Source organism: Cyprinodon tularosa, unplaced genomic scaffold (assembly GCF_016077235.1).
Source record: "Cyprinodon tularosa strain WSP-4 unplaced genomic scaffold, ASM1607723v1 ctg3, whole genome shotgun sequence".
Lineage (NCBI taxonomy): Eukaryota > Metazoa > Chordata > Actinopteri > Cyprinodontiformes > Cyprinodontidae > Cyprinodon > Cyprinodon tularosa.
In genome coordinates, this window is record NW_024039007.1 from 3,338,407 (window position 1) to 3,365,188 (window position 26,782).

Consider the following 26,782-nt stretch of genomic DNA (forward strand, 5'->3'; position numbering starts at 1 on the left):
GAAAGGGGGGAAAAGCAGAAATGATTGGTGGGGACAACTCCACACCGGATTTTAGCAAAAATAAAATCCTAATTTTGTTTTAAGGACTTTGAAGGACTTATCCATGCTTTCATTACACCCCGGTTGGATTACTGCAATTCATTATATAGAGGCCTGGATAAATCACAGATGCAGCGACTTCAATTGATCCAGAAGGCAGCGGCTCGGCTTCTTACTGGAACCTGGAAGCGTGACCATATAAAGCTTATACTGGCCCCTTTACATTGGCTGCCTGTCTTTTAACGAAAAGATTTTAAGATTCTCTTATTAACTTATAAAGTCTTAAATGGATTAGCTCCTTCTTATCTTAGAGACCTTTTAAAACTCGACTTAAGAGGAAAGGAGATCGGGCCTTCTCTGTTGTTGCTCCTATTCTGTGGAACCAACTACCTCTTCAAATTAAAATTAGCCCACAGCCTGGATCATTTTAAATCGCTGCTTAAAACTTATTTTTATTCTTCGGCTTTTAATTGAAGCAGTGTTTCACATTCTGTTTTGTTAATTTGATGTTGTTGTCTTTCCTGTAAAGCACTTTGGTGCAGTTTTATACCTGTTTTTAAAGTGCTATATAAATAAATTTGACATTGACACACCAGTCCTTCAGAAAGTTACACCAGTGTTCTTGATAGTATTAATGCTGCCATCGTCTGTATTAGATGGCGAAAAGAAAATGGTAAGGGTGGCCATGGCCACCTCTGGCCCCCCCATCTAGCTCCGCCCCTGGACGCGCCCACATCTGTTTCATCAGAGCGGGTCACTTTAATTACGTTGCAAATTATGGTATAAGTGGAAGAAAAAATAATGCAAATGTAAACATCATTAAAATAATCGTTCCGCCCCCCGTGTTTCTGCATCACATGACCGCGATGGAGTCAGCGGCTGTGGGGCAGCAGGCGCTACTTGGAGACCCGCACATCACCTCCGACAGGCGCATTTAAAGGAACAGCGTTAATGCAAAGAATCATGGCGGAACTCGGCAGACCGAACACGCTCGGCCGGGCTCTGTCTTATCCAACCTTGATAGAAACCAATGATGTTTCTTCCACAAACGTCCAGCTTCACCCCTGCAGGAGGAGGAAGCTGTCCAGCTGCAGCTCGGTGGAGAACCTCGAGCGGATGACTTCACCATGCGGCAACGAGTCGCGCGTCCTGGTGATAAACACCGGGGGAACTATCGGGATGACGCTGCATGATAACGGTAGGTGATGGACCGGGCTTCACCTTCAATTTAACGGACTTTATCGCGAGAGAGTTTCCAGCTGTAGGAAATAGATTAAAACGCTGCTGAGGACATGATGCAAGGATTACAGCCTCCTTCACAACAACCGGCACGTGGATCCTTAAATAGGCACAGTTATACAGTAGCTCACGCGGCTGAACTTACATACAATTATTAAAAATAGATTCTGGAATAGTTGGACAGCTGCCATTCCCCCACCTTTATTAAAGTTTTGATTATTTATTAAATGTTAGATGATGGCATCCAGGTCTTATTCATTCCAAAAAAGTAAAAAAAATAATAATAAAAAAATAAGGACTTTGTTTCCATATTTAAAGACCTCTTCAAAATTGGAAACAAAATCAAGTGGATTTTTTCTTTCTTCATTTTTTTCATGTTTCAACTGGAAAAAACATGATTCATTCACAAATCAGTAACCATATGTTGACTTATGGTGTTGTGCAACGTTTTAAACATGTAGGGTGACATTCAAAAAGTCCCCTGCTGGTTTCAGACATCTTCTTTTCAGTTATTTTTTATTTAAAAGACTAAGTATGTCGGGCAAAGGGAATATATTTGGTTTCTTGTGACGCATATTTTAAATGTAAACTACAGACGGTTGGATTACCTGCATGGGCTTGCCTCTCAAATATGCTGCAATATTTTATAGGGGAGTGGAAAATGTCTGACAGAGATGGGCTTTAAAATGAATTGACATCCAATGCAAGTTGCATTTAAAGATTTTTTTTTTACGACTATCTTTATTTAACCATAAAGAATATTTAAAAAAGCAATAGAGTAGAGCGCAACCAGTATTGTAATCTTCTATCCAAATATTTTCCATACCTGCTCCTCTCTAACAGGGTCACAGGGTGGGGGCGTTGGTGCTTTCCCAGCTTTTTTTTTTTTTTTTTTCTGGGTTAGATATTGAATTAACCCAAGACAGATCACAACACAGAGACACGCGGTCATGGGACAAACAACCATGTACACACACACACACTCATACATTTAAGGACACACAGAGAGTCCAATGACCTCACAGTCATATTTTTGGACCTGGACTGTGAAGAGCCTGCAATGCCAATGCAGAACTTGATTCTTTATTCATTAGGGAGCGTTCTCTGAATAATGATAAAAGAAAATAAAACATCTTTAAATGTTAAAAGAATTTGTTCCTATTAAGTGTAATAAAAGAATTGGTTATACGCACACAATATATATTGGATTACTATGAGATCAGATGAAGTAAAAGCAGAGAATCCTTCTTTTTTTATCCACAAGCCTGCATGCATCAGTCTTATTGATGTGCAACTTAAAACTTAACCTCAAAATCCTGCAATAATTGGTTTCCTCAAAAGTCTAAAACTGTAGCTGTCAGCACACACACCAACCACAAAGTTTCTAAATAAGATAATAACAGCAGCTTTGCTGGTCATTCAAGACCGCACCAGTGAGATCAAGACATTACAGAGACAAGACCAAGGCATTTAGGCCATAATGAATATAAACTCTCTTTAAACTGCCATCTGCATGTTGCTGGTTTATAGGATGACAGACAACGGTATAGGATTCAGAAAATACTTTACGTTTTGACTCGGTTTTATAAATTGGACTTGGTTTTATTTAGAATGCTGCAGCAATCTGTAAACCAAAAATGTGGATTAATGCCTTGTGCATCTGTTAGGTCAATCTTTGGTGCAAATGCCCCCATAAGTACAAAAATTGGATGCAAGAAAAGAAAAGCTGAGCTGACCTTCTTAATGTGTCTGCCCGATCCCCAGAGAAGCAAAGCAGAGAAGTGACTGCTGACATGCCTTGAAGTAACTTATGAACATGCAGCTTTGCTTCGTAGTAAGTAGAGCAGATTGCGCACAGTTGAATATTTATCTGGATATTAGATTTGTCTATCGACCTAAACAGACTGATTTCTAGCAGCAAAGCAGCACATTCTCTACCACTGTGAAGTTAGCCTCAAGTTGAACTTTGGGTATTTAAGCAGCTGCATCCAGCTGATGGTTGATCCGATACAGGATCTCTAATTTCGGCCATCTATCCCTGCTGCTCCCTGTTCTTTGTGATTCACTTCAAAATCAGAGTCTCTCAGGTGGATTAACTGTGAGCTAGATGCCGCTAACTCAACAGAGCTTGAATATCAGACTTTAACCTAACTTCACCCCAGTAGAAGAGGCGCCGCTGTCAAATGGTATATGCTGCACATGAATTTAATTTATGCAGACATGGATCAATGCTGCAGAACTTCTCTCTTCTCTCTGGTTTCAATAAATGCAGTTATTTTCTTTGTACAGATCAGTTATCAGCTGATCACTCTGTTCGTGGCACAGCTCTTTAAATTTCCTTCTGGTTCCAGATCTGCCAACTCTGATAATACCTATATTTAATTACAAATATTGTTTTCTAAAGCTATCTCAGGTACCACAGTCAAAAGTGAGATCTTTGAGCTTAAATTAAGCTCCTCAGGTAGGTTCTCTGAGAAAAGTGATGAGCTTCTTCTTGCCACAGTAGGGCCACTGTTCCCTATTACAATAGTTTTTATATAGCAGGATAGACCTTCCCAAAAACCTTCCTGTTGTTCTTTAAACCTTCCCAGCTGAAACGATATATCCTTTTTTTAGGTGTTTCAAAGTTTGTTTTTTGTTATTTGTTTAAAAGGTACTTCCAAGGGGTTTTGCACATCTGTGTATTGCTAGTTGAGAAATGTAAATATTTACTTGTGATCCATAGTGTCCCACAATACAATTAAAAAGCAGTAGGGTAAATAAGATAAGAGATAAGATAGGACTTTATTGGTCTCAGAACAGAGAAATTCACTTGTGACATCACCTCTAATAAACATGGTAAGTGTACAAAGTTAGGCTAAAAAAAAAAAAAAAAAAAAATATATATATATATATATATATATATATATATATATATATATATATATATATATATATATATATATATATAAAACTCATCCTTACCAACCGAGATTAATAACCTTGTGGACAATTCATTTTTAATATTATGCCTATTTTTTATCCGAGAACTTGATGGCATATTTAGATTAAGCCTTAAATTGCACAGTTATGTGCAATAGTGGTACTCAACTATGTGTTAGGCCCTCTAAATCCTGACGACAATGCTTACTTTATTTTTTTGGAGTTCCAGGACTGAATTGTAGATTTATAAAAGCTAGAAGGGCAATCCTCCTCCTCCTCCTCTGTTCTGTGATATACTTTCCTTTACAACAAAGATGGCTTCCTTCACTCCTCTATCAAACCTCTGTGTCCAAACTCTGAGCATTTTGATCATTGAAGGTGTGTCCTTATTTTTTATTTATTTATTTATTTTTTCCTAATGGAAGAGCAAATGCACAGCTGAATCTTTCCCAGAGCTACTGGTTCTCCTCCATGCATTTGTGTAGATGTTGTTTGGTCATTACAGCACATAGACCATGCCGCTCAGGTTTGTTTTTGTTGTTCTGTCTTTGAGATGAACCAGTTTTAGTCTCAACATGTTTTTGGGTTTGAAATGGACTGGTATTGTATTTTTAATTTAAAAAATCCCACTTTGTTTTATATATTGCAGAAACCAAACATCTACACAAACACTTGGTGCAGCACAGGAGAGTCAGTAGCACTGGGAAAAACTCAGCTGTACTATTATCTCACACGTCTGATGACCTAAATGTTCAGATTTTGGACAGACAGGACAGATGGTGTAAAAGACGAGGGAAGGAAGCCACCTTTGTTTAAAGGGAAATGCAGTAATTAAACAGGGGGAGGGGAGTTGCTTTTTCAGCTTCCAAGCCTAAATAACTCTGTCCTGGAACTCCTTCAAAAGAAATTACGTAAGCCCTCTCATCATAATTCAAAAGGCCCAACTAACAGCACATACACAACAAAAGACTCCAACAACTTGGGCGGACGAGGGGTTGATCATTGAAATTTATCTGAGTTGGAATGTCCTCAGGAAGATGGACATCCAGGTGCTTAGAAACATCAGCTCTCCTTCTACAGGTTGCTCTAGTGTGAGCCATCAGAGTTTATAAAGACTGGGTGTCGAAATGATTTCAGTAAAGCTGAGTAGAAGTCTGTTTGCCTCAGATTTAGGCCTGTTTTGTGGTTACCATGACCCGGATTACTGAGAATTTGCACAGGCACCTTTAAGTATCTGTAATACCAGTATTGTTGTGTGTCTAAGTGCTGGCTGTGAACCTCGGCCGCCTGCAGTCCAACAAAACAAGCTGTTTAGTAAACGCAGTCGGGCTAATGGTAGCGACTGTCTTATCGAAAACTGAGTCTTTAGGTTTAGCAGATTTAGATCACTGAGGCCCAATTTAGCATGTTGATAAGAACTATGTAGAAATGTTTTAGAAAGTTCAAGCATCTTTTATCGCGTCTTATTTTGGATCCAAGGTTTTTTTTAAGATGCTTTAACTTTACTCTTCAAGAAGATCAAGAATATCATAGGGGTGTTTTAAACAAAGAGGCAGTTCTTGCAGGTTAACAGGTTCACGGGTTTCCTAGTCTCTGTTTTTTGTGTTTTTCCTCTTATAGATAATTGTTTTATTTTCTGATTCTTTAACACTGATTATTAGTTTAAATTTAACATCCTTTTAAGTAGTATTTTATAGTGGAGTACACTCCGTATTGGTACTCTACATGTATCCGTGTAATGTTTTTTGAACTCATCTTTGCTGTTGCACCATAATTGCATGTAGTGGGATCAGTGGCAGGGCCCTCATTGTGCAGCCAACAGTTGTGCCAGATTCAGAGAACTATTCCGAATAATTAATTGTGTCTTTCATCCAACATAATTCCTAAAGGCCCTCACTTAGCCATGAGCTACCATGGGTCCTATGATGTAGAGTCCTACGTGCTGTCTGCATTTTTCAGTCTTGGAATCCAGGCTCATATTCTTGCTGCAGCCTTAACATGCTGTTAATTCCATGTGCAAGTTGTAAGGAGTTGCTGTCTCCATCCATTAGGTGGAATACCAAAGGGACCCGCAGCCCCCTTAGGGCTCTTTAGTGAGTGATTTGCTGTTTTCTCCATGTTGGCTCAGGTTATTCCTGTTTTTCTTTTTTTTTGTACTTCTCAGATGATTTACGGCTTGCACAGGGCCCTGCTATTCCTGCAGTGGAAAGTTAATAGTCTAAAAACCTGTCTTGGAAGGAAGATCCCCAATATCTGTTTCACCAGATTCAAAACATAATATTAATCATAATTCTTATGATGTTCATGTTTCTTCTAGGGTTGATTATTAGGAATAGTCAATTATTGAAATAACCATCACCTAATTTTATAATCCAATCATTACCTATACTGATGGTACAGCCATTTATTGAAAGATAATCTTCTTACAGCAGCAATTAAGACAAAACTCTACAGAAAATGCAGACATTTCCATTTAAGATTAAAAGGGTTTGGGTTTTTAATCTTAAATTAAAACTACTGTAGAAAATCTTGTAATAATATATATATTTTTATACAGTACAAATGTATCAGGACACGTCTATGTACATACAATGTGTTCGTAAATTTTTTTTATTTACAGTGCATATAAAGGTGCAATAAAAGATACAATTTTCTAAATTTCAAACATTTATTTATTTAGAAATGTTTAATCTAATCTACTAAAAGTGATTCTTTTTAGATTAATCAATTATTTTGAAAAAAAAAAAAAAATTGATAGATAAATCGATTTCTGAAAAAATTGATAGCCCTGCTTTCTTCTATTCTTTATTATATTGTCTTTCTGATTATAAAACAATCTTTATCATTAAATACCAAAACAGTATGAGGATGATATAAGACAATTAATAGTGTAGCTATCATTTAAAAAAAATAATCGATTAACTTGCTGATTCATTTTCCTTTATTTTTTAATAGAAAAAATGTTAGGAATTTAGAAATATAAGATTTAATTGTCTGTATTTCCATATTACATTTTATTGCTTTAGTTTAGTTTTTTATTTTAGATACTGTAATTATTTTTTTTATGTTGGCTGCACAATGGTGCAGTTTTATATAAAGCATTCTAAGGTCTTTCAATACATTTGGATCCTTTTTTTATTCTGTCTGCCTGGATTCATTTGGATTCAGCTGTTATTTCTAATAAAGAAAATTTAAGTTTATAAGAATTACTAAAGCTTCCAGCAGCTTAGAACCTCTGTAATTTGCTCACTGGGGTTTAATCTTGTGTCCCTTGTCATTCCTTATGTTTACCTCCAGAGTGCAGTATAAGACCTGCGTTGGTTTGTTCTTGACACAATGGTAACCCCACCACCAATAACAATAACTTCTTAATTTATTACGTATTTTTTTTCCTAATATCATAACCCACAGGCTATGCCCCTAAAGCCAATGCCCTTGTGGAAAGCCTGCGTAAGCTACCCATCCTGCATGATGAGCTTTATGCCCATCAGACCTGCCTGTATGAGTACTACCAACTACAGAACACACTGGTCCTGCCGTAAGTACCATACCATCTCAGTTATACCTCATGCTTAGCCTATGTGCTAAAAGTATAGCTGAGTTTGAAATAAAAAAAAAAGCCCAAGATGGTGTTTTAGACTTCATTTTCAGCTATATATATATTAAAGATATTTTAAAACTGTTGGTTAATATGTAAATTTTCTAAATTACCTTCATCTAATGCCAGGAAAAGTCTCAGTGAGCATCATGTGAGGTTGGTTTGTATTTTTTTTCACTAAAAGCATTTGAATCTGGTTTAAAATTTTATTTCTTTACCACGATTTCTTTTAGTAATTGACTTGATTTGAAGATTAAACGTTAACAGAAAAGCAAATAATCATCTAATGTTTTTGGATTCTTAAGTAATTAAGTTCTTCTTTCTCCCTAAATGAAGCATTTTACATGATTTGTTTGCAGCTATTGGTTTTATCTCAAATCCACTTTGACATAGATATAAAAATAAAAGCCTCATGTGAAATGGTTTTAGTCCTTCCTAATGCTCAGATTTATTTTACTGATTTTAACCCACACTTGTCACCCCAACAGAAAGCCCACGGCCCATGTTCATCTCCAGTTTCCTCGGTGCCGTAAAACTGAAAGCATGACGTGTGTTTTCAGTGTGTTTGAAAGTATCTTTATTTCTCTGGCTTCCTTGGGACCAGATGTTACGTTATGCTCGCCAGAAATAGCATGGATTTAACTAAATGTTGGCTGGAGTGTTTTTAATGCCCTGCACTTCCTATGTGCTGATGTGTGCTCAGCTTCCAGTAAGTCAGGTGCTTTAATGTGGGAAAGATAATTAGCTGGATTGACATAATCTCTGTAAAAACCACAACAAAAAATAACATGAAAATTAGAATGTTGGATATAGTTTGTATTATTAATGATAGGAATGATAGTGTACTGAGCTCCAAGCTGATTAACATGCACAGGTACATCACAATTAGTTAAACTTAGTTATACCGGCTTCATTAGAAGTACTTATTGTCAGTTGTTATAAAAAAATAAAAATATACATATATAAATAAAAAAACGTAAAAATAGAAAATATATAAATAGTCAAATTAATTAATAAATACATTTAAAAAAGAAGAAAAAAAAGAATTGCACATTGCCGGAAAGTTTAGTGGAAGGGAAAAAACGTATGTTAGAAAAAGATCCATAAGCCAAAGGCAAAATTCAACTAGTTTATGAGTCGGGATATTGAGAAAGATTGACTTTGCCAGAGTAACTCATGAGGCCATGACAAGATGTCACAGACATTAAAACCATTTTGGTTCTTGTTTCCTATAAGACATTATAACAACAATAAAATAGATAGATGCTTAGAATGTATATTTTTGTATGAAAACACTTCATATATTAAAGTGGCACCAAAGCCTATTATCCACGGGGGATTTGTGGTTACAAAAAAAGTTGTTTTTTTTTTTTTTTTTTCAATAGTAGCTCTGCTAAAGTTCTGACTTTAATTGACGTATAAAACTTGTGAAGTAAAGATCAGGGTGCTGGCCAACTCCAGACGCACAGAGAGCTGTGATTTCCGTCTGATAATAAATCTGTTAAGGGAGTTTAAGACTAAGGTGACAGTGTAGATATCTTCCAACTTTAAGAACTGGGAGCTCATCCAAAATAATCAAAATACCTACAAAGATCTAATCAAAAGGTTTTGCAAGGCTGTAATTGCTGTAAGGTTAATGAAAACAGTTAAACAAATATTTAATAACTAAATAACAATATAAATGTTTTTAGTTAAAAAAAATGTAATCTAATCGTGCCAGATGTGTGAATAATTCTGGACTAAACTGTTCAAAGTAGTACTTTTTAAATCAAATATCTGAAGACGGTACCTTTTTGCTCCAAGTCTGTTTATATTTTCAAATCTTGCTCATTTTAAACATAATCAATAAATCAAGTTAAAAACTGCAGTCTTCTCCTGACCTCATTCATATTTTGGCCCCACATTTATAGTTGTTAAACTATCAGGCCTCCTAGCAGTGGTATGCTAATGTTTAGCTTTGAATATTTTTTTTTTTGTTCTGTTGCTTTAGCCCTCAGATTATCAACAACATATCTCGCTGGGTCGGGTGTGGATGAGAGGCTAATTAGAAGAGTGGCAGTGAAGACCCCCGGTTAGATAGGTTGGGGCCCGCCTACTCTTCCCCCTGCTGTTCCTTTCAGCTCCTATCTCCTAGGGACGAGGCTGCCCATGATAATGTGGGGGTGGGAGTCAGAGTCACACCCTGGTTCTTTTAAAAAAGGGGGGATTAGGGGGGGATTTTTCAGTGATAAGGCTGTCATGCTACTTTACATGTGAGTGTTGCAGGTGGGGCTCTTTAGGTCGACTCAATTCACTTTATGATGAAGTGAGACTTTTCAGCCTCGCAAATATGTAACAAAATACACCTTTCTTCTTTAATCATTTACAAATGGCGAGTGGAGCATAAAATGTATCTTTCCCATTTTTCCTTTTTTTTAACGTTTGAAATTGTTGTACTAAAGTTGACAAGCAGGCTCTGCATTTGTAAACCATGAACTAAGAGTCCAGCCTTGATTGTCAGGCATTGTTCTGCATGCCCGCATGACAACACACCTCGATTTTTCCACCTGCAGAAATCCTTGTCTGTGTTAAACAGGTTTCGGCAGCTTTCTTAAGCAGTGGAAAGGCCCAGCTAAAAAAAAAAAAAACAACAACCCACGATTCATTGTTTTTATGAGTAACCGTTTCTTCCTCTTCAAACTAACTTCTTCTCTTAACCAGAACTTGAATGTTCAGAATTAACCAAAATGTCCTGAATGAATGCAAATGAAAATCAATCTAGTCATATTTAACTCTTTGTCCTAACAGTGAATTTATCTGCACTCCACTAACATATAAGTATATACTTTTAGTCCCATCTGAAATCTGTGCTTGCTAAATATTACATTTGAAAACTGCTTTCCTCCTAAGGCCAAGTAAGTTAAATAAGAGGATAATCTACACCATCCTGGAGTACAGTCCGCTGCTCGACTCCTCCAACATGACCACGGATGATTGGGGCCGAATTGGAAAAGACATCGAGGTACACGTCATTTAGTTCTATTGTAATCAAAAGGTTAATCTAGCAACTCAATCAAAAATGGAAACTCTTATCGTAAAACTCAAGCACACATGGAGTGATGATATATTTCATGTGTATGTTTTTTGTTGATTTAATGAACAATTGACAGCAAATAAAAAGGCCAAATTCACTTTCAGGAAAAATGAATATTGCATGAGATTAAGAGAGGTTGTCTCTACTAAAATATGCTGTCCGTGTTCTCTGCAGTACATGTACCAGTACTGGTATGGATTCTGTTCCTCTCCTTTCTCTAGATTCTGGTCCTTGTTTTCCAAATGTTATACAAGATTCGCTTTAATCGGGGAAAAAAGGACTGAGAAGTGCTCAACAAAGTGCTGTCCTGTGCCGCCGTGGCCTATAGGTTACTGTATTTTCTGGATAAGCTGCTACTTTTTCCCCCACGCTTTGAACTATGCGGATTATAGACTTGGACAACTTTTATTTTCATTTTGTATACACAGAGTGTATTCAAAATGAAATTTTGTTTTATACAGCTTTCAGATGGTAAATGAGCAGCAGCTTGGCAGTGAAATTAACATTTACCTTTCCATAAAGTGCAGCAGTGACCAAATCTAAATAGTGTAGGAAAAAAAATGCCTTGATATGGATGTTTAGAGCATTTCAAGAAAAATATATATGGTTCAAATGTGCAGTATTTTGGTGTGGTGTTGCAGAAAGAACTGCATTTCACCCACACCCCAGCCATGCTTCTGTGTTTTCGTCTGAGAGGACCTTACGATTCCTGATCAGGAGTTGGTCATGAGTTGCTGATCACCCCTCGTTACCCGCTGTACACTACATGATGCATGACCAGGCTGAAAGTCGTCCCGATTGTACCATTTTGGCCGTGCGAGATTTTTCAGTGTTTGTATGTCTTTAAACTTTATTTTTTTTCAACAATTCAGCTGTCTGATGGCAGTGGGGAAGAAGCTGTTGCAGAATCTGCTGGGCCTGCAAAGCCTCTTCCCAGAGGGCAGCAGGGAGATCAGTGGGGATGTGAGGGATCAATTCAATTCAGTTTATTTATATAGAGCCAATTAACAACACTCATCATCTCAAGGTACTTTACAGTTCACCAGATCATACAGTCAAATTGATTTAAAGTTGTCTATCTAAGGAAAACCAGTTGATTGGATCGACTCATTGACTTGAATGCAATCTCTCACACTATTGCAGATTCATGTGCAAAAAATGTTACAGATGACCCTGGAGATAAACCGATATGTCATCCGGACGATTATTTTTGGCTTATTTTAACGTATTTTTACGGTCGATTTGTGCATGCAAAGGCCAATTCACCAAGATCCAGTGGTGAGCGCTTGAATTGCCGCTCACTTTATCGGCGATTAATTGTCAATGTTTCTTTCATTTGTTAATAAATATTTATTTTTTTGTGTAAATCAACACTTGTGTTTTATTGGACATGATTGCATATATCTTTTTTTTTTTTCATTTAAATGTAGGAAGGAAAAGGAATATCGGTTCTAAGAATCGGCATGAAAATATCTGCATCACATATCAGGTTTTGGTTAAGCCAATGCCAAAATAATCATTATCAGCATCAATCTTTTAAAACCCGTATCAGTCGATCTCTAGTTGAAGCACATTTTTCGATTAATTTGTGTTTGATGACCCATTTGCTCTCTAACTCCATTCAGTTCATCTCAAAACTCTGGACTTTGGTTCAAAAACCACTGTAGGATTTGTTTATCCCCATTGCTTGTGCAAATATTTTCAGCCACACTGTTTTTCTTTACCCCAGCGTTTAATTCATAAGCTTAGATTACTGTACTTTGTGAGCAGCCAGCTTCAATGGCAATGACCACTTGTAGCAAAACCTCCTTTAAAAGAGCATCTGGACAGCTGTTTACTGATTATATAAAATGGTTTCTTCACTAAATATAGTTTTTTATTTTTTTATTTTGAAATGCTTTGAGAAACAAAGGATCTTTGTTTTCTTTAACTGTGATTCAAAATTAGGCTTTTTTTTTGTATCTAGATTAATAAGATCAAGAGAATATTGCATTTTAACATTTGTCCTCTTTATGTTTTTCATTTTACTTTACTGATCCTAGAAAAACTATGAAAACTTTGATGGGTTTGTGATCCTTCACGGCACAGACACTATGGCTTACACAGCCTCAGCTTTGTCCTTTATGTGTGAGAATTTGGGGAAACCGATTGTTCTCACCGGCTCTCAAGTAAGAATTATTCTCTACTACAGTTCAGTCGGCCACATCAAGGAAATTAACCTGCAAAGTCTAAGTTTTTACTTTCTGTATTTAGGTGCCGATTTACGAGTTGAGAAATGATGGGAGAGACAACCTGCTGGGAGCGCTGCTGATCGCGGGGCAGTTTGTTATTCCTGAGGTACATTCCTGTAGAGTGAAATTATCTGACATGACTTTGTTTAATAACCTAAAACATGTCATCTGGGGAATTGCTGGGAATCAACAGTTTAAGTTACTGGATGAGCGTCTAAATGCAGTGAATCTGGTTTGTATGATGATGATATTCCTAAAGAAACATCTTGCACCTCAGCGGGTGTGAAATCGTTAAAGGAATGCTCTCTGACAGGCAGGTGTTTTGCAATAGTTTGAAAACACTTTTAACAGCAGTTGGCAGAACAGGAAATGCTCCCGACTCTATTCATCGATGTTGCTCAGAAGTTGCACAGGAATGATGTCCGTCAGGGTCGAACATTTCAACCTTAGAGGTTTGAACTTTGTTTAATCTGAGAATTTATGGTTTGCAAATTTAAAAAAGGGAAAAAGGCTTCCAGCAAGTAATGTAAAGATACTACCTGAATCTACATAGAGAATCATGAAACATACATCATGTGCACCTAAGCCTGCATCATCCTGATTGAATATATATATTTTTTTTCTCTGTCTGTCTTTATTTGGCAGAAGTAAGCATCAATGTGCAAAATGCAAATGCATCTGTCCCCATTGTACAAATCAGATTCTGAAAAATGTTGCATGCATTTGTCTCCACAATAAAAATAAATATTAAATCAAAGGTGCCAAGTGCAAAACACAGCTCATTCCGTTTTGTACTAAACATGAACTCAAGGGCAGACGATCAAGAAGTTATCACAGCTCCACTGTACTTTTCGATTACAATAATAGTCAGAGCTCAAACGATAAAAGGATCTTGACGTCTAAATGATGTTGAGAACAGGTGCAGGCTCTCGTAAAACAGCTGCAGAGAGATGTTATTTTGTTCCTATAGAACAAGGAAAGTGGCTTTGTTCTTTGGGAATATGTGGATACCTATTAGGGGTTTTCAATAACAGTCTTACACACCTGGAGCCGGATTTATTTATTTTATTTTTTGCATAAAAAAGCTCAAACTGAAACAGATTTGGAACTGGCCACCTGTCCAGGGTGTACCCCGCTTCTCGCCCATAACCAGCTGGAGAAAATCAGTTTTCTAGTCTTGCCACAGTTTCTCCATTTTAACACATGACATTTGTTGAACTAAACCATTCCTTGCAGCCTAGACTGTTTGTTCTGCGCCCCTTTTGCTTTGGTTATCTTCCAAAGTTCATCTTGTGTTTAGATCCATCCATCTATCCCAGGACTCTGACAAGCTCTATTTTTTTAAGATTTCCCCCAGCACCTTGCTGCTTCCACCATGTTTCACACATAGGCCAAAAAGTTTTATTTTAGTCTCATCATACCTGCGCAAAGTTCCATGTCAGGAAGACTGCAGACAGAAATCTATGTGGAATTTTTCAACTTTTTTCCCATCTCTTCTATAAAGGCAGCATTTGTGGAGTTTATGACTCATTTTAATAGATCAGCAGCTAAATTTGGCATTCATCTATTACACATATCAAAGACATTTAAACAAGTAAATGAAAAATAAAAATAAAAAGCAGGATATAGAATTTACAAACTGATAATCTCCACTTTTTCAGGTCTGCTTGTATTTCTACAACAAACTCTACAGAGGAAATCGTGTGACGAAGGTGGATGCAGGGAGTTTCAATGCCTTCAATTCCCCCAACTTGGCTCCTCTAGCTACAGCTCAAGTGGATTTTAAAAGTAGGTCTTAGATCAAGTATTGTTAAAAACTGAAGAAGCATAACTTAAGTTATTTTTGTGTTTTTGTTTTAGTTAACTGGGACACTGTGTGGAGGGCAAACGCCACAGCTAAGTTTCAAGTCAAAACTGAGCTGAACAGGAATGTGGGTCTGCTCAGGTTGTTCCCAGGAATCACTGCCTCCACCGTAAGAAAATGCTATATGTCACTATTTGAATTAATTAATTAAAAGCAGCACTTTTCTATCTAAAAATAAGGGTTAGTGCTGCTCAGTCAAAAGTCCTCGGTAAAGATTTAATGTTAACTTTAATAGAATCTTCTTGCACAAGTTAAATTTATTTGTGAATTTCAAAAAATCCTTAAAAAAATAATATGGGCTTTAATATATTCAATTCAGTTTATTTATATAGCACCAAATTACAACATGTCTTCTCAAGGCACTTTACAGTTCACCAGATCATACATCAAATTGATTATAAGTTTTCTATCTAAGGCAAACCTGTTGATTGCCTCGACTCATTGACCTGAAGGCAATCCCTCACACTAAGCATGCTTGTCACGACAGTGGAGAGGAAAAACTCCCTTTTAACAGGAAGAAACCTCCAGCAGAACCAGGCTCAGTGTGAGCGGCCATCTGCTGAGGCCGACTGGGGTTCAAGGAGTTACAGTAGAAGCGGACCGACAGAGAGAGAAACAGAGATACAAAACTGGCCAAAAACACACAACCAGGTAGATGAGCTCTGAGCCAGCTCCCATGTCAGAGGATGCAGAGAGCACACCCAGCCAGTCATAGTCAGAGAAACAGGACCACATTGAAAAAAAGGCAGATCTCGAACATCTATAAACAAAGGTGTTGATGGCAGCAGTACAGCTGCTAATACATGAATATTAAAGCTGAGTTAATTTACATTGTTTAGCTTTCTGGCACTAAATCAGTTTTAAATCCTTCCCACTAAAAAAAACCCAGAGCAATCAAGGTTCAACCCCGTCGTAAACTAGAAGATACTGCCAAACTGGTTTCTCTGTCTGCAGTGAAGTGACTGGTCAACAGAAATTGACAGGTGGTTGGCAATGAAAAGCGAGGTCATAACTTTAGGAGTTGGTTCTTCTGGTCGACAGTTGGTATAAACTACCCTTCATTAACATGGAATTATATGAGTCACTACTGCAGGTAAAACCCTTTTGATTTAAATTCCCTTTAGGATGAATAAAGTATTTTGTCAAACTGCTATAAAATAGTTAGTTTTATTTAATTACATTTCCTCTGTTACTTTATATACAGTTGTAAATTTTAGTGGAGATTCTGGCCGGAGAAAAATGAAAGAAAGTTATAGCCCATGTTTAATCATGCTGTACGCTGCTGCCGCGGCTACTTCAGCATTTAGCTGAGCTTCCCCCTGCAGAACCTGCAGAGGCTCCTTTACGGTCTCATCTGCTCCCACTCCACAGCTCTGCCATCATTGCTTCCTCTCAGCCTTTAAAGGCCTTTATGAGGCAGTTTTCATTAGGCTCCACACCCTGGACCAACCATCCCCACTGTACCGAAGTGTTGGAGAGGATTCTGTCAGACATTTCTTGTCAAAAGTACTAATTATAGCCAAAAATATCGACTGAACGGCAAACTTTAAATGTCACCTTCTCCTCACACTGCTGTTTGCCAAGTGACTTTATGCTCACTAATGGCGTCAGATTAATTGCTCTCCTTTCTGCTGTTGAAGTCCTCTGCTGTTCTAGTCGTATGCCGCGGTTAATGATGTGCTATAGGGCCTCCCAGTGCCTGCCAGCCAACCGGTGATTGAGATACTGGTTTTAGAGATGGGACCAGATGGGCTTTTAGTAGAGTGAATGGTCCCTTGCATGAGAGTAAGATGCACTGCAGGAAAAATAACACGGAATACTAATTTCTCAATTTGATGCTACGCCGATTGGCCGTAAATATGCGCCGTTTTCAGCTTCAGCCTGCTCACATCTGTTTCTAGGTCAGGGCTTTCCTGCAGCCGCCCATGCAGGGTGTCGTGCTGGAGACCTACGGAAGTGGGAACGCTCCCGATAACCGTCCTGACCTTCTGGAGGAGTTGAGTAAAGCCACCAACTCTGGTGTCATCATAGTGAACTGCACACAGTGTCTGAGGGGCACTGTGTCAGCCTCCTATGCCACTGGACGGGTAGGGGGATATGTTTAGTTCTCAGGACTGCATAAAGTCCCCAAAACAAACTCCTCTGTCCCATGTCTTACCTTCCTCCTCTTTCCTTACTTTCCTCCTAACAAGTGTCCTATCCACACTACCATATGCCCTTCTTTCCTTCCTTCTTTCTTTGTTTCCTTCCTTCCATCCTACCTGGTGTCTCTTAAATACGCATTTTAATCAGTTAAATTTAAGATCTATGGAAACATTTGGAGAAATTCACATTTACTTAATATGTAGATAGAGTTTATTCAAAATATCTTAATACATGAAAAAATAGATATTTTTTAATCAAGTTGACCCAATTTTGTATCTAAGCTGTTTTGGGGATTTTAACAATATTGTTATTAGATGTGGAACATTTGATATGATATGCAATTTACTTGTTCTTCTGACTCTTTAGGTGCTGATGGAAGCAGGCCTGATAGCTGGTGGTGACATGACTCCTGAGGCCGCCTTGTCAAAACTGTCATATGTTCTGGCTAAGAAAGATCTCACAGTGGATGCTCAGAAAAAGGTCTTATTGTTTAAGAGATTTATTGATTTTCTTCTTAAAGAAAGAAAACCTTAAAGGTAAAGAATTGTTTGTCCCTTTGTCCAGATGATGTCTCAAAACCTGCGGGGAGAAATGAGTGCGGACCTTGAAGGAGCCAAACTGTGTCTGAGCGACAGCAGGTTCATCCAGGTCATTGCCAGGTCTCTGAGCGTTAGCTGCAAGGAGGTAGGCAGTCAGACGCCCACACGCATGCTTCAACCCAGTAAGAGCCAAACAGGATTTTCAGCAAACCAGTTGATAACAAGACAGTCGAGTCCCTACTTTTGTGACGTGTTGCAATTTTATCTAACCCTAGAACGATCTGTTCACTTGTAGAGGGTTTCTGATAGTTTACGCTGATGATAAACTGTTTAGTTTGCAGGAATTAAACTGGTTAGAACTCTGGTGTGGGGTCACTCATCTGTTCCAATCCACTTTCTACAATTGTTAAGGTGAAAGGATCTGGACTTTCTGAACTTTGGTCACAGTTTGTTCTTTTTCGGCCTCGTCATATTTGACTGTGATTACTACTTTAATTTGATGCTCTTAAAAATCCAGTGCCTTCGGTAATTACCTGGTGACTATAAAGAAATCCATTGATGTGATTAAACATTCTGGCCATCATTAAAATATTACGACACGACATCCTAAATCAGCTCTACAGTAAAACATGTTGGTGACAGCATCATGCTGTGGAGATGTTTTCATTCAACACACAGACAGAATAAGGTCAGAATTCATGGTAAGATGGTTGGAGGTAAAATGGGGGGATCTTTGGAAGAAGATGTGTCATAGGTGTTAAAATGAATAACACGTGAACAGAGGCTCGCCCTTCGCACAGATAACAATCTGAAATGTAAAGAACACAAACAATGTGCCATAATCTTCCCACTTTGTAATTAAAAATGTTTTTTTGTTGGTTTATTTCAGAAAATCCAAATAGTATATATTAAGGTCAGCAGTAGGTATGAGAGATATAAAATGGATAGTTTACATAAAATGTTGTGGGATTTGTTCCAAAAGGTTAAAAGTGACAAACAAAAATCCATTTCAGTTCTGCCTAGCAGTTGATTTAATTTCCCATGAACAAAAACTGCTCCAAAAAGAAAGACATAACATGAACAAAGAAAACGATTTGAATGATTTACTTCAGGTCACCAGAGACGAGCACGATAGTCGCTTTCAGACATGTTTTGAAAGATGTTAATTAGGTTTGCAGCTATGGAGTATTTTAGTTATTAATTCTTCATTTTTATTCAGTTAATCTTAAACATGGTGTTTTTACTAAATCAACATAAAAAAATAGCTTGGAATAAAAAAACCCAACAACAACTACCATGGCCCGGGTTTGATTCCCGGTCAGGGATTTTCTACAACATTTCGTTGCTTTGTACTTGTGACAGTTTAATGACAATAACGTCGAATTCTATTCTATTCTATTCTATTCTATGCTAAAATGTAAATGGGGAAAAAACTAAGTTAAAACTTTTATACATATATGTTTTCAATTGGGAAATGTTACTATTTTTTGTCTTTATAACTACTGTAAACAGTTCATTCTTTCAGAAAATGGCATATTAGAGTCCCTGAACCATTACTGAAGTTAATGTTTCATCTCAGTAACCAACTAATTTGATAATTATTTCCATTATAATCTGAATAATTACTTTAGCCTTGATATTATTTCTTCCTGCTGTCATGGAAGTAAGAGTGGAAAGATTGGAAAGTTACCAAGCATTACTTCTAATTTTGGGAGATTACTGTTGTCATTAAAGTTCAGTATTCTTTAGACAATAAAATACTTTCTTTGGTAGAAACATATTAAAATGATTTTAAAAAATTAAGAAGTTATGAGGATTATATAAGGTCATCTAAATGGCCTATTTTTTTTTTAAATGTTTTGAATGTTCTGATATCCAAAAGGAGCTGGAAGCCATCCGAGATGCCCTGACTCCTTCGCTGGCATGTGCTGCTGCAAAGAACGGGGACACAGAAGCCCTGGAAGCCCTTAAAGAAATGGTAACCAAACCTCATTACGTGACCTGCTGCCTACTGTATCAGTAAAAACAAAAATTCTTCAGCACCCTCTGGCCTTCATCATTTGCCCTAAACCAATATTTATTTAATGTTTTTTGTTGTTGTCATAAGCTTCAAACCCAGTTCAGTAATAAACTCTTGCGTCATCAGAGAATCATTTGACCCTTCTTATCTTCTAGTGTTTAGTTAGCAAGGGTCAGTGTCAAGTTAAACTCACTGACTATTGATTAGCCAAAAAGTCGAGGTTATTCTCTGTGAAATAGTGACCCGGGTTAACAGAAAAACCTCATGACACCTGAGGAGGTAAGCTAGGCTTTTATGGATAAACTGGTTTGAAATGTTTGATCAAAGCCATGATTCTGATCAAGATTTCTACACAGCTTTTATTATGAGTATACATGTATTAGTGGTCAGATAATACACCTTTAAATTCAGTATTTAAAGTTTCTACTGATGTTTTTTCTGAAAATACAGCTTAGAACTGTCCAACTGATTTGTTATATTAACAAAAAATGGATGTAAATGGAATATTTTTAAAAATCTTTTATACATTTTGATTAGTTTTAGATGTAAACGTCAGACAAACAAACCCTTTTCTACAGTTTTTGACAGGCCAACCTGCTTGCAGTGCTGATTTTCCTGTGTTTCAGGGCAGCGACTTGCGTCTGGGTGACTTTGATGGACGCACACCTCTGCATGTCGCTGCTTGCGAGGGTCACCTCAGACTTGTGCAATACTTGCTCAATCAGGGAGCCTCCGTCCACGCTAAAGATCGCTACGGAGACACACCCCTATGCAACGCTGTGCGCTTCAGGTAAAAGGGGGAAAAAAAAGCATAGAGTGCTGATGTGTTTGTTTTTAATCTTCCTCATTAAAGTTATGAAGTTGCAGATATTTAAAATCCCCATCTCAGCCATCAGCAACAATTGCCATTCCTCACAGACATCAAAGTGTTTTCCTGAAAACATGTTGTTAATAGCTGCTATAGAGGAGATCTCATTAAACGAGCTGCTGCCAGGCAGGGAATTTGGTTCTGCCTAAATGAGGAGAAGGGAAAAGCGGCTGTATTAGTGGGGGGGGGAATCAGAGGAGAGACTCATAATGGAGTTTAGAGGCCAACAATAATTACAAACTAATTAGGCTAATTGTCATCTGACAGCTTAGATGGTATTTATTTTTACAAACACATTCTTTTTCCTGCTAAAAATTGTTGTGAATGTTTGCCGGCGAATCGCCATGCTTCATGTTTTCATGTTGGAACGATAATGAAGCCTGGGGGGGGGCGGCAGGTATGTGTCACAGCTGTGCTGCATTGCTCTTGTCTTATTTTAACGGTTGGCACAGCAAGTGTGGACTTGTTTCCTTTGTGATGGTGGAGTGATGCATCGGGCCACAGGCACCTGTCGTTACTAAACACTTCCTGCTGCTTGTTGCACAGCTTTGGTCAGCAGAAATTCTGTAACTTAGTGGACCGAAACCTAAGCAGCCCAAAACAACTGAGGTCTTTATGTATGGATGAGGTGTTTATTTTCTCAGCAACATGTCACAAGAAGCGACTTCCATATAAGGGAAAGCTGTGAGTCGCACAGAGAGAGAAACCTTAAAGAACAAATGTGGGGAGTGCCTTTTGAACCAGTCCTACCAGCTTGTTCCCAGTTTCACCAAAGAGACATTTCAGTCTTCTTCTTTTAGAAGACTTCTTTGTCCTTCTAGGAGTTTATGTAGATCTTTCTTTACACAATCTAAAGAATAAACCAGTGTCTACTTACTATTTAACCCTGTCGTGTTTAATTGCTTCCTATTTGGAGCATGGCTCTTAGATGGAAACAGTTAGAGACATTGGCTTAACTTGCTGTGTCTTGTCACAGTGACGGTCCCTGCAGGTGACTCCTGCGTGGGCGGCTCAATGTGGGGCATAAGGAACCTGTCTTTACTTGTCTAGAGCTAGTACCGCTGCATTGACTCTTTTAAAGGTGCAATAAAATCCTTGTCAACTGAACAATATTTGCATAGAGGAAATCCAAGTAAAATATAATTTAACTGATAAATGACATCACACCAGCAAAAAGTTTTTAAAGTTCTGGTTCTTAAAAGCCTAAAATTAATGCAGCTATTTGGAGCCGACCACAAAAAAAAAGTTGCCTTTAAGTTAAAACTTTCTCTGTCTTTAAACCTATATTCCCTCCTTTTGGCTGAATATACTTCATGGATTCAAAAGGGAAGTTAAAGGCTATACCTTAAAGTATTCAGGTTTCTTCAAAGAGCTGCTATAGATGGTGCTCACTGTTGGCACGAAGCATCTTCTTTAGCACTCAGTCGTTGTGAAAAAGCCTCTGATTGCTGGATGATTGTCTGAAACTGAAAAGCTACTAAAATCAATCTAATGCTTAGGGAAAAATAGAGAAGAGGAAGCTTTAGAGTCGGATTATGTCCTTATATGCAACATTTCAGACACTGTAAAGGACATGACTATGAGATATTACAAACTGCTCTCAGGATTGAACATTAATTGAACATTTGACTTGATTGAGGTCAAAGAGGAAAATTTTTGTCAGAAAAAAAAAATATATATACATATATATATATTGCCTTGCACACAGTCAGAACAAAAAGCGTTAGCCTTTCAAAATGAGTTGATTACACTACATTTAAAGCTTATTATTCAAATATGTCATGTCTGTTAAATAGATGAAGTTATCAAATATATGAAGTTTGATCATTTTTAACTTATAAGAGCAAACAATTCTATTTAGAAGCATTATCTTAAGTACAGGAAGTAGCTAATTAAAAATTGAATTGTTTCACAGGAACTAACTTTTAAAAGATGAAATAGATGTAAAAAAAAAACTTTATTATGACAGTTATTAATAGTAAAGGTTTAAATTAGCTGATACTCTACATTTTCATCTTGTTTAGGCACAAGGAAGTGGTGAGGCTGCTGAGGAAGACCGGAGCCCACTTCACGAGGGAGCAGATGGAGGAAGCAGCATCCGAGCTGTGCAGGTCAGACGAGCAGGAAACATGTTTCCAGCCTGCATGCACGCAGGACTGCACACTTGGTCGCTAAGCTATCCGTGCTGACCGATCCTGCATAGCTGACACAGGTCCAACCAGTCACCCGACTGTTGCACAAACTGTAAGAATGTGACCTGGCTGCATAGTTCTGGACCCAATCTGCATCTCCAAAGAGCATAGCAGCGACAGGGCTCTGTTATTTATCTAAGCTCCACGGGTAAAGTCAAGACGTGTCCAGAGTTGTACAAATGAATAATCGTGTTTTATCAGTTAAGACAAAGCAAAAGCATCTCCAAATCGGTTGATTTGTTCCACTGATGTGCTAGTTCAGTTTCAGCTAACGATTTAATTAAAATGCCATGCTGTGTGTTTTGTCAGCCTGGCAGCCAGTGGTGATAAAGAGGGCCTGGATATGTGGAGAATCGCCGGGGCAGATCTGACCAAGCCAGGCTATGACGGAAAGACGGCCTTGGAAGTGGTGGGTCTGAGGGAAAATGTGTCTGCTGTGACTGCACACTCCAGTCAGCACAAACTAATGACTCCCTCTTTGTCTGTCTCAGGCTCAAGCTGCAGGTGGCAAGGAAATGGTGGAGTTTTTAACTTCATACGTTACCAGCAAATCCATGGTAAACAGTTCTTTCCATTTTCCTCTGCAGTTTAAACAGAAACCTGAAGCAACTCCACTTTGTACATTAATTGCTTGTCTTGCTCATTTCAGACCATGTTTGATGAAATAATTGAATATGATGAATATAACATTGATGATGATGAAGAGGTAAATAAGATGTAGTGAGCTTTAGTTTGTTGCTCCCTCCCTACAGCGAGCATGGCTGCCTGAGCTCCACTTTACTCTGGATGCTTTATGTCATTTATCCTGTCATTAAAAAGCTCATTATAGTGACGCCGGGTCAAATGATCCCAGCTTGGCTGCAAACACGTAGACGCCTTGATTCTCTCAGTGCTGTGAAGAAACTGACAGATGATCTGACACAGCTGAATCAAAAGTTCAAGAGAAGGAGGGAGAGTGGGAAAGAAACGGATATGGAAAAAGTACAAATAAACATGAGAAAATAAGAAGGGCTTCAGTGCTTTTCTAAAGTATTCACACCCACCCAACTTTTTAAGATAACAACCAATTTGAAGGACAATGCAAGTTCACACAGCACATGAATTCAAAGTGCTGAACATGAGAAGAAAAATAAAAGTTCACTGGAGAGACATAAGGCAACAGACATTTATATAAAAGATCACATGATTGATTAAAATATGAAATGAAAATTACACTTAAAGTGTGTAAATGAAATTTATTAGATGATTCTATGATTCACCTACAGATAGTGACTCTTGATTTTGAGGTGAAATAAGGCATCAATTTGTATCAAATCAAATTTTTTATCAAACCACCTTCTAAGTCTCCTTGGGTCTCTTTCTACCACTTTGGCTTATTAAGAGACAGAGTTTTTTTTCCTTCTTAGCTCCCACTCAGATCCTGCAGCTCCTCCAGACTTACTCTAAGCCTCCTTCTAGTTTAGGCCAATGGTGAGCTCTTCACTACAATTACAGCAACTATGAATTCCAACCTGCTTGCTTATTACATTAAGCTCAATCAACACATTTCAGAGTGTTAAGATAAATAACAAATTAATGCATTTGCAAAAGCATTATGATTTAAAAGTGCAACCTGAAAAAAACAGCAATGTCCACCAGGTTTTGGTGTTTAAAAGACAATGATTGCCTTTAAGGATGAGTCAGTTATCAAAGAAATCAATTCAGACCTTTACAATCCGAGGAGTCAGCTAATATCATTTAGCTGCAATTATGACAAGGCCTGTTGAAAACAGATGACTTATATTTTTTTTCTCGAATATCTAACCTGTAACATTAAAAAATATGTCTTTCATTTCTACTTCAAAATTTAATGAAAAACAAAACTTTTACAAAAAGAGAATCAATATTTTTTTCAATGGGATTATTTATATTTGTACAAAAAACAAACACATTTTCCTCCCACATGATGACAAAAATTGATCCAATAATATTGCTAACATAATTACCATTAACCAATAACAAAACTCTTCTTACCACTCAGGATCCAGTGTCTTAATAGTAAACATTTCAGCCTCTTCTGTTATTCGCTCATATTTCAATTAGCAGAAATAAAGATTTGTATCTTCAGAACAGAACATTGCATTAAAGCTGAGCTTAATATTACAAATCTAATCATGTTTGAGCGCTTGCTAACCAACCCTCCTAGAATCCTGCGCACCCCATTCTTTAAATGTGCTCTGTGAAAATCCTTAAACATTGCCACCTCTTTCAGTACTTGGTATTTATTTCTAATCTTTGGTTTTTTGGCAGAACGGTGGAGGGATGGAGTTTACTGCCGTACCAACAGCACTGTGAGCCGACTCTACCTCCGTTCCCCACAGCCGTCCTCCACCTCCCGTCAATCATCTGTTTAACCTCTGTTTAATACCATGCACATAACAGTTACTACATGCAGACATGTTCACGTTGCAGTATGATCTTTGAACTAATGCTGCTTTGAAAGAGAAAAAAATACTTTTAAGTGTATTTTTGCAGTATTTCATATTTGTGGAAACTGGTTACAATGCTGAATGTTCCATTCTGATGTGTTTCTGCAATGGATGAAAAATGCAGAAAAATGTCATTTGCTGTAACATTAAAAGTAAAGTACGGTAATGTAAATTGTTTCTGAAGAAAAGTATTTATAATGTTTCCGATGACACTGATTTTATTTTTGTAGGTATTTTAATAGGATGGTCAAAATGTGAGTCTTTGAACGTAATGTTTTATTATATGAATGTCGTCAGCCACAGAATCCCTCAGTTCCTCAAGGTGAAGTTTTTTTTTTCTCCTACTTCCTGCTGCTCCTCTGCTATAAAGAACAAACTACAGTTGCTCCTCAGACTCATCCAGCCTGTTTCTGTGCTAATTGTCGAACTGGAAGCGTCACATATCTCACACTGAACCGGAAAGGGGAAGTCCAGATTGTCGTGTGTGGCAAACCAGGAGGAAAACCAGTTTTTTTAAACTCTTTTTTTTTTTTTTTTTTTTACTGTTGTCTTATATCTTTGGCATTAAAAAATGACTGATTACTTAATCTTTGACTTCTTTGCTGTACAACAAACCATGTAGACCTCTAGTCTTTTTTTGTTTTTTCTAACCACACCCAGTGTTCCCAGATATTTTAATGGCCTGATTTGTGTTCTTTCAGCTTGCTGTTTTCTAAACACACATGTTTTAATTTTTTAAGGAATTCACTGAATTATGTATTTTGTGGAAAGAGTAGAAATAAAGTTTTTGTTTTAAAGAAACGCCTAGTGTGCCTCCTGATGCTTTTACACAGACTGATAAAACTACTCTTGTTGCTATTATATATTCCCTTCCCTTAAAGTTGTTTAAGTTTTTTTCTGTGCTGCATAATGCAGGCAGTACGTTTTACTCTCTATTCTATCTTATATTGGAAATGCAGTTTATCCTACTGCAAAAAGTTTAAATGATATAGCCGGATCAAAGCTTATTTGTAAGAATAGATCTCAGTGCTGCGTTTCACACTCATTCATCACATACCAATAAATACAGACTAAAGAAATTGAGGATTATGCCAAAGCAGCTCGGATGTATTTTTTTTTAAAGACGGGTTGCTTTGTGGCATTTGGAAATATTAAATCTGAGTGGATAAAACTAAATGGTGTTCCTCAAGAGTATGTTCTTGGGTCACTGTTATTTAATATGTATTCTATAAACTCTCTCAACTTCAAATTTTAGATTATACCATTGCCTCTCACCAATTAAATTCATAAATGTATATATTTACTAGTGTGGCATTAGAAGTTAAATGAAACAAGTCACCAAGTCTTTTAGTTATTTTACATCAGTGAATATTTATGCTTTTAATTTTTTTGCAGCAGCTTTGTTCTTTTTGGTTTTAGAGCTGTTTTTTAAAACTCCTCGGTTTCATTCTGCTGTAATGTTGGGTTACTCATGATGCCATTCTCAGATCAATTTTATTCAATATGCTGTTAAACTATTTGCAGAAAAGATTCCAGCTTCTTGATCCAGAAAAAGGAAACTGTAAAATTTTAGATCAGCATTTG

The 26,782-nt window shown here is 37.4% G+C and overlaps 2 protein-coding genes across 5 annotated transcripts in view; one reads left to right on the top strand and one right to left on the bottom strand.

The window, feature by feature from the left end:
- LOC119787497 (ADP-ribosylation factor 6-like) overlaps window positions 1-22,661 on the bottom strand; it is a 30,824-nt gene extending 8,163 nt beyond the window's left edge. Inside the window, exon 1 of the mRNA XM_038291392.1 lies at window positions 22,546-22,661. The gene's annotated coding sequence lies outside the window, so the exon portion shown is untranslated. The remainder of the gene's footprint in view (window positions 1-22,545) is intronic.
- Window positions 841-25,999, top strand: aspg (asparaginase homolog (S. cerevisiae)). 4 transcript variants are annotated; one of them, XM_038291387.1, is made up of 18 exons: window positions 841-1,237; window positions 7,612-7,738; window positions 7,928-7,954; window positions 10,688-10,799; window positions 12,914-13,039; window positions 13,125-13,208; window positions 14,764-14,890; window positions 14,963-15,075; window positions 16,868-17,053; window positions 17,478-17,591; window positions 17,676-17,795; window positions 19,533-19,628; window positions 20,297-20,460; window positions 22,563-22,649; window positions 23,040-23,139; window positions 23,222-23,287; window positions 23,380-23,436; window positions 25,020-25,999. In XM_038291387.1, exons 1-18 carry the CDS (start codon window positions 991-993, stop codon window positions 25,062-25,064), a joined length of 1,998 nt encoding a protein of 665 aa, XP_038147315.1. In that variant the 5' UTR covers window positions 841-990; the 3' UTR covers window positions 25,065-25,999. The 4 variants fall into 4 exon arrangements, with proteins under 4 accessions (XP_038147315.1, XP_038147316.1, XP_038147317.1 ...); XM_038291388.1 differs by lacking the exon at window positions 7,928-7,954 and having other exon boundaries at window positions 845-1,237; XM_038291389.1 differs by lacking the exon at window positions 23,380-23,436 and having other exon boundaries at window positions 848-1,237.
- Window positions 26,000-26,782: the final 783 nt, after the last annotated feature.

Excerpts from the sequence above, each read along its gene's own strand:
- aspg (XM_038291387.1), top strand. The coding sequence starts at position 991 with ATGCAAAGAATCATGGCGGAACTCGGCAGACCGAACACGCTCGGCCGG. Across the intron at positions 13,209-14,763 it reads GGCAGTTTGTTATTCCTGAG|GTCTGCTTGTATTTCTACAA; the intron begins GTACATTCCTGT and ends CCACTTTTTCAG. Across the intron at positions 19,629-20,296 it reads TGGAAGCCCTTAAAGAAATG|GGCAGCGACTTGCGTCTGGG; the intron begins GTAACCAAACCT and ends CCTGTGTTTCAG.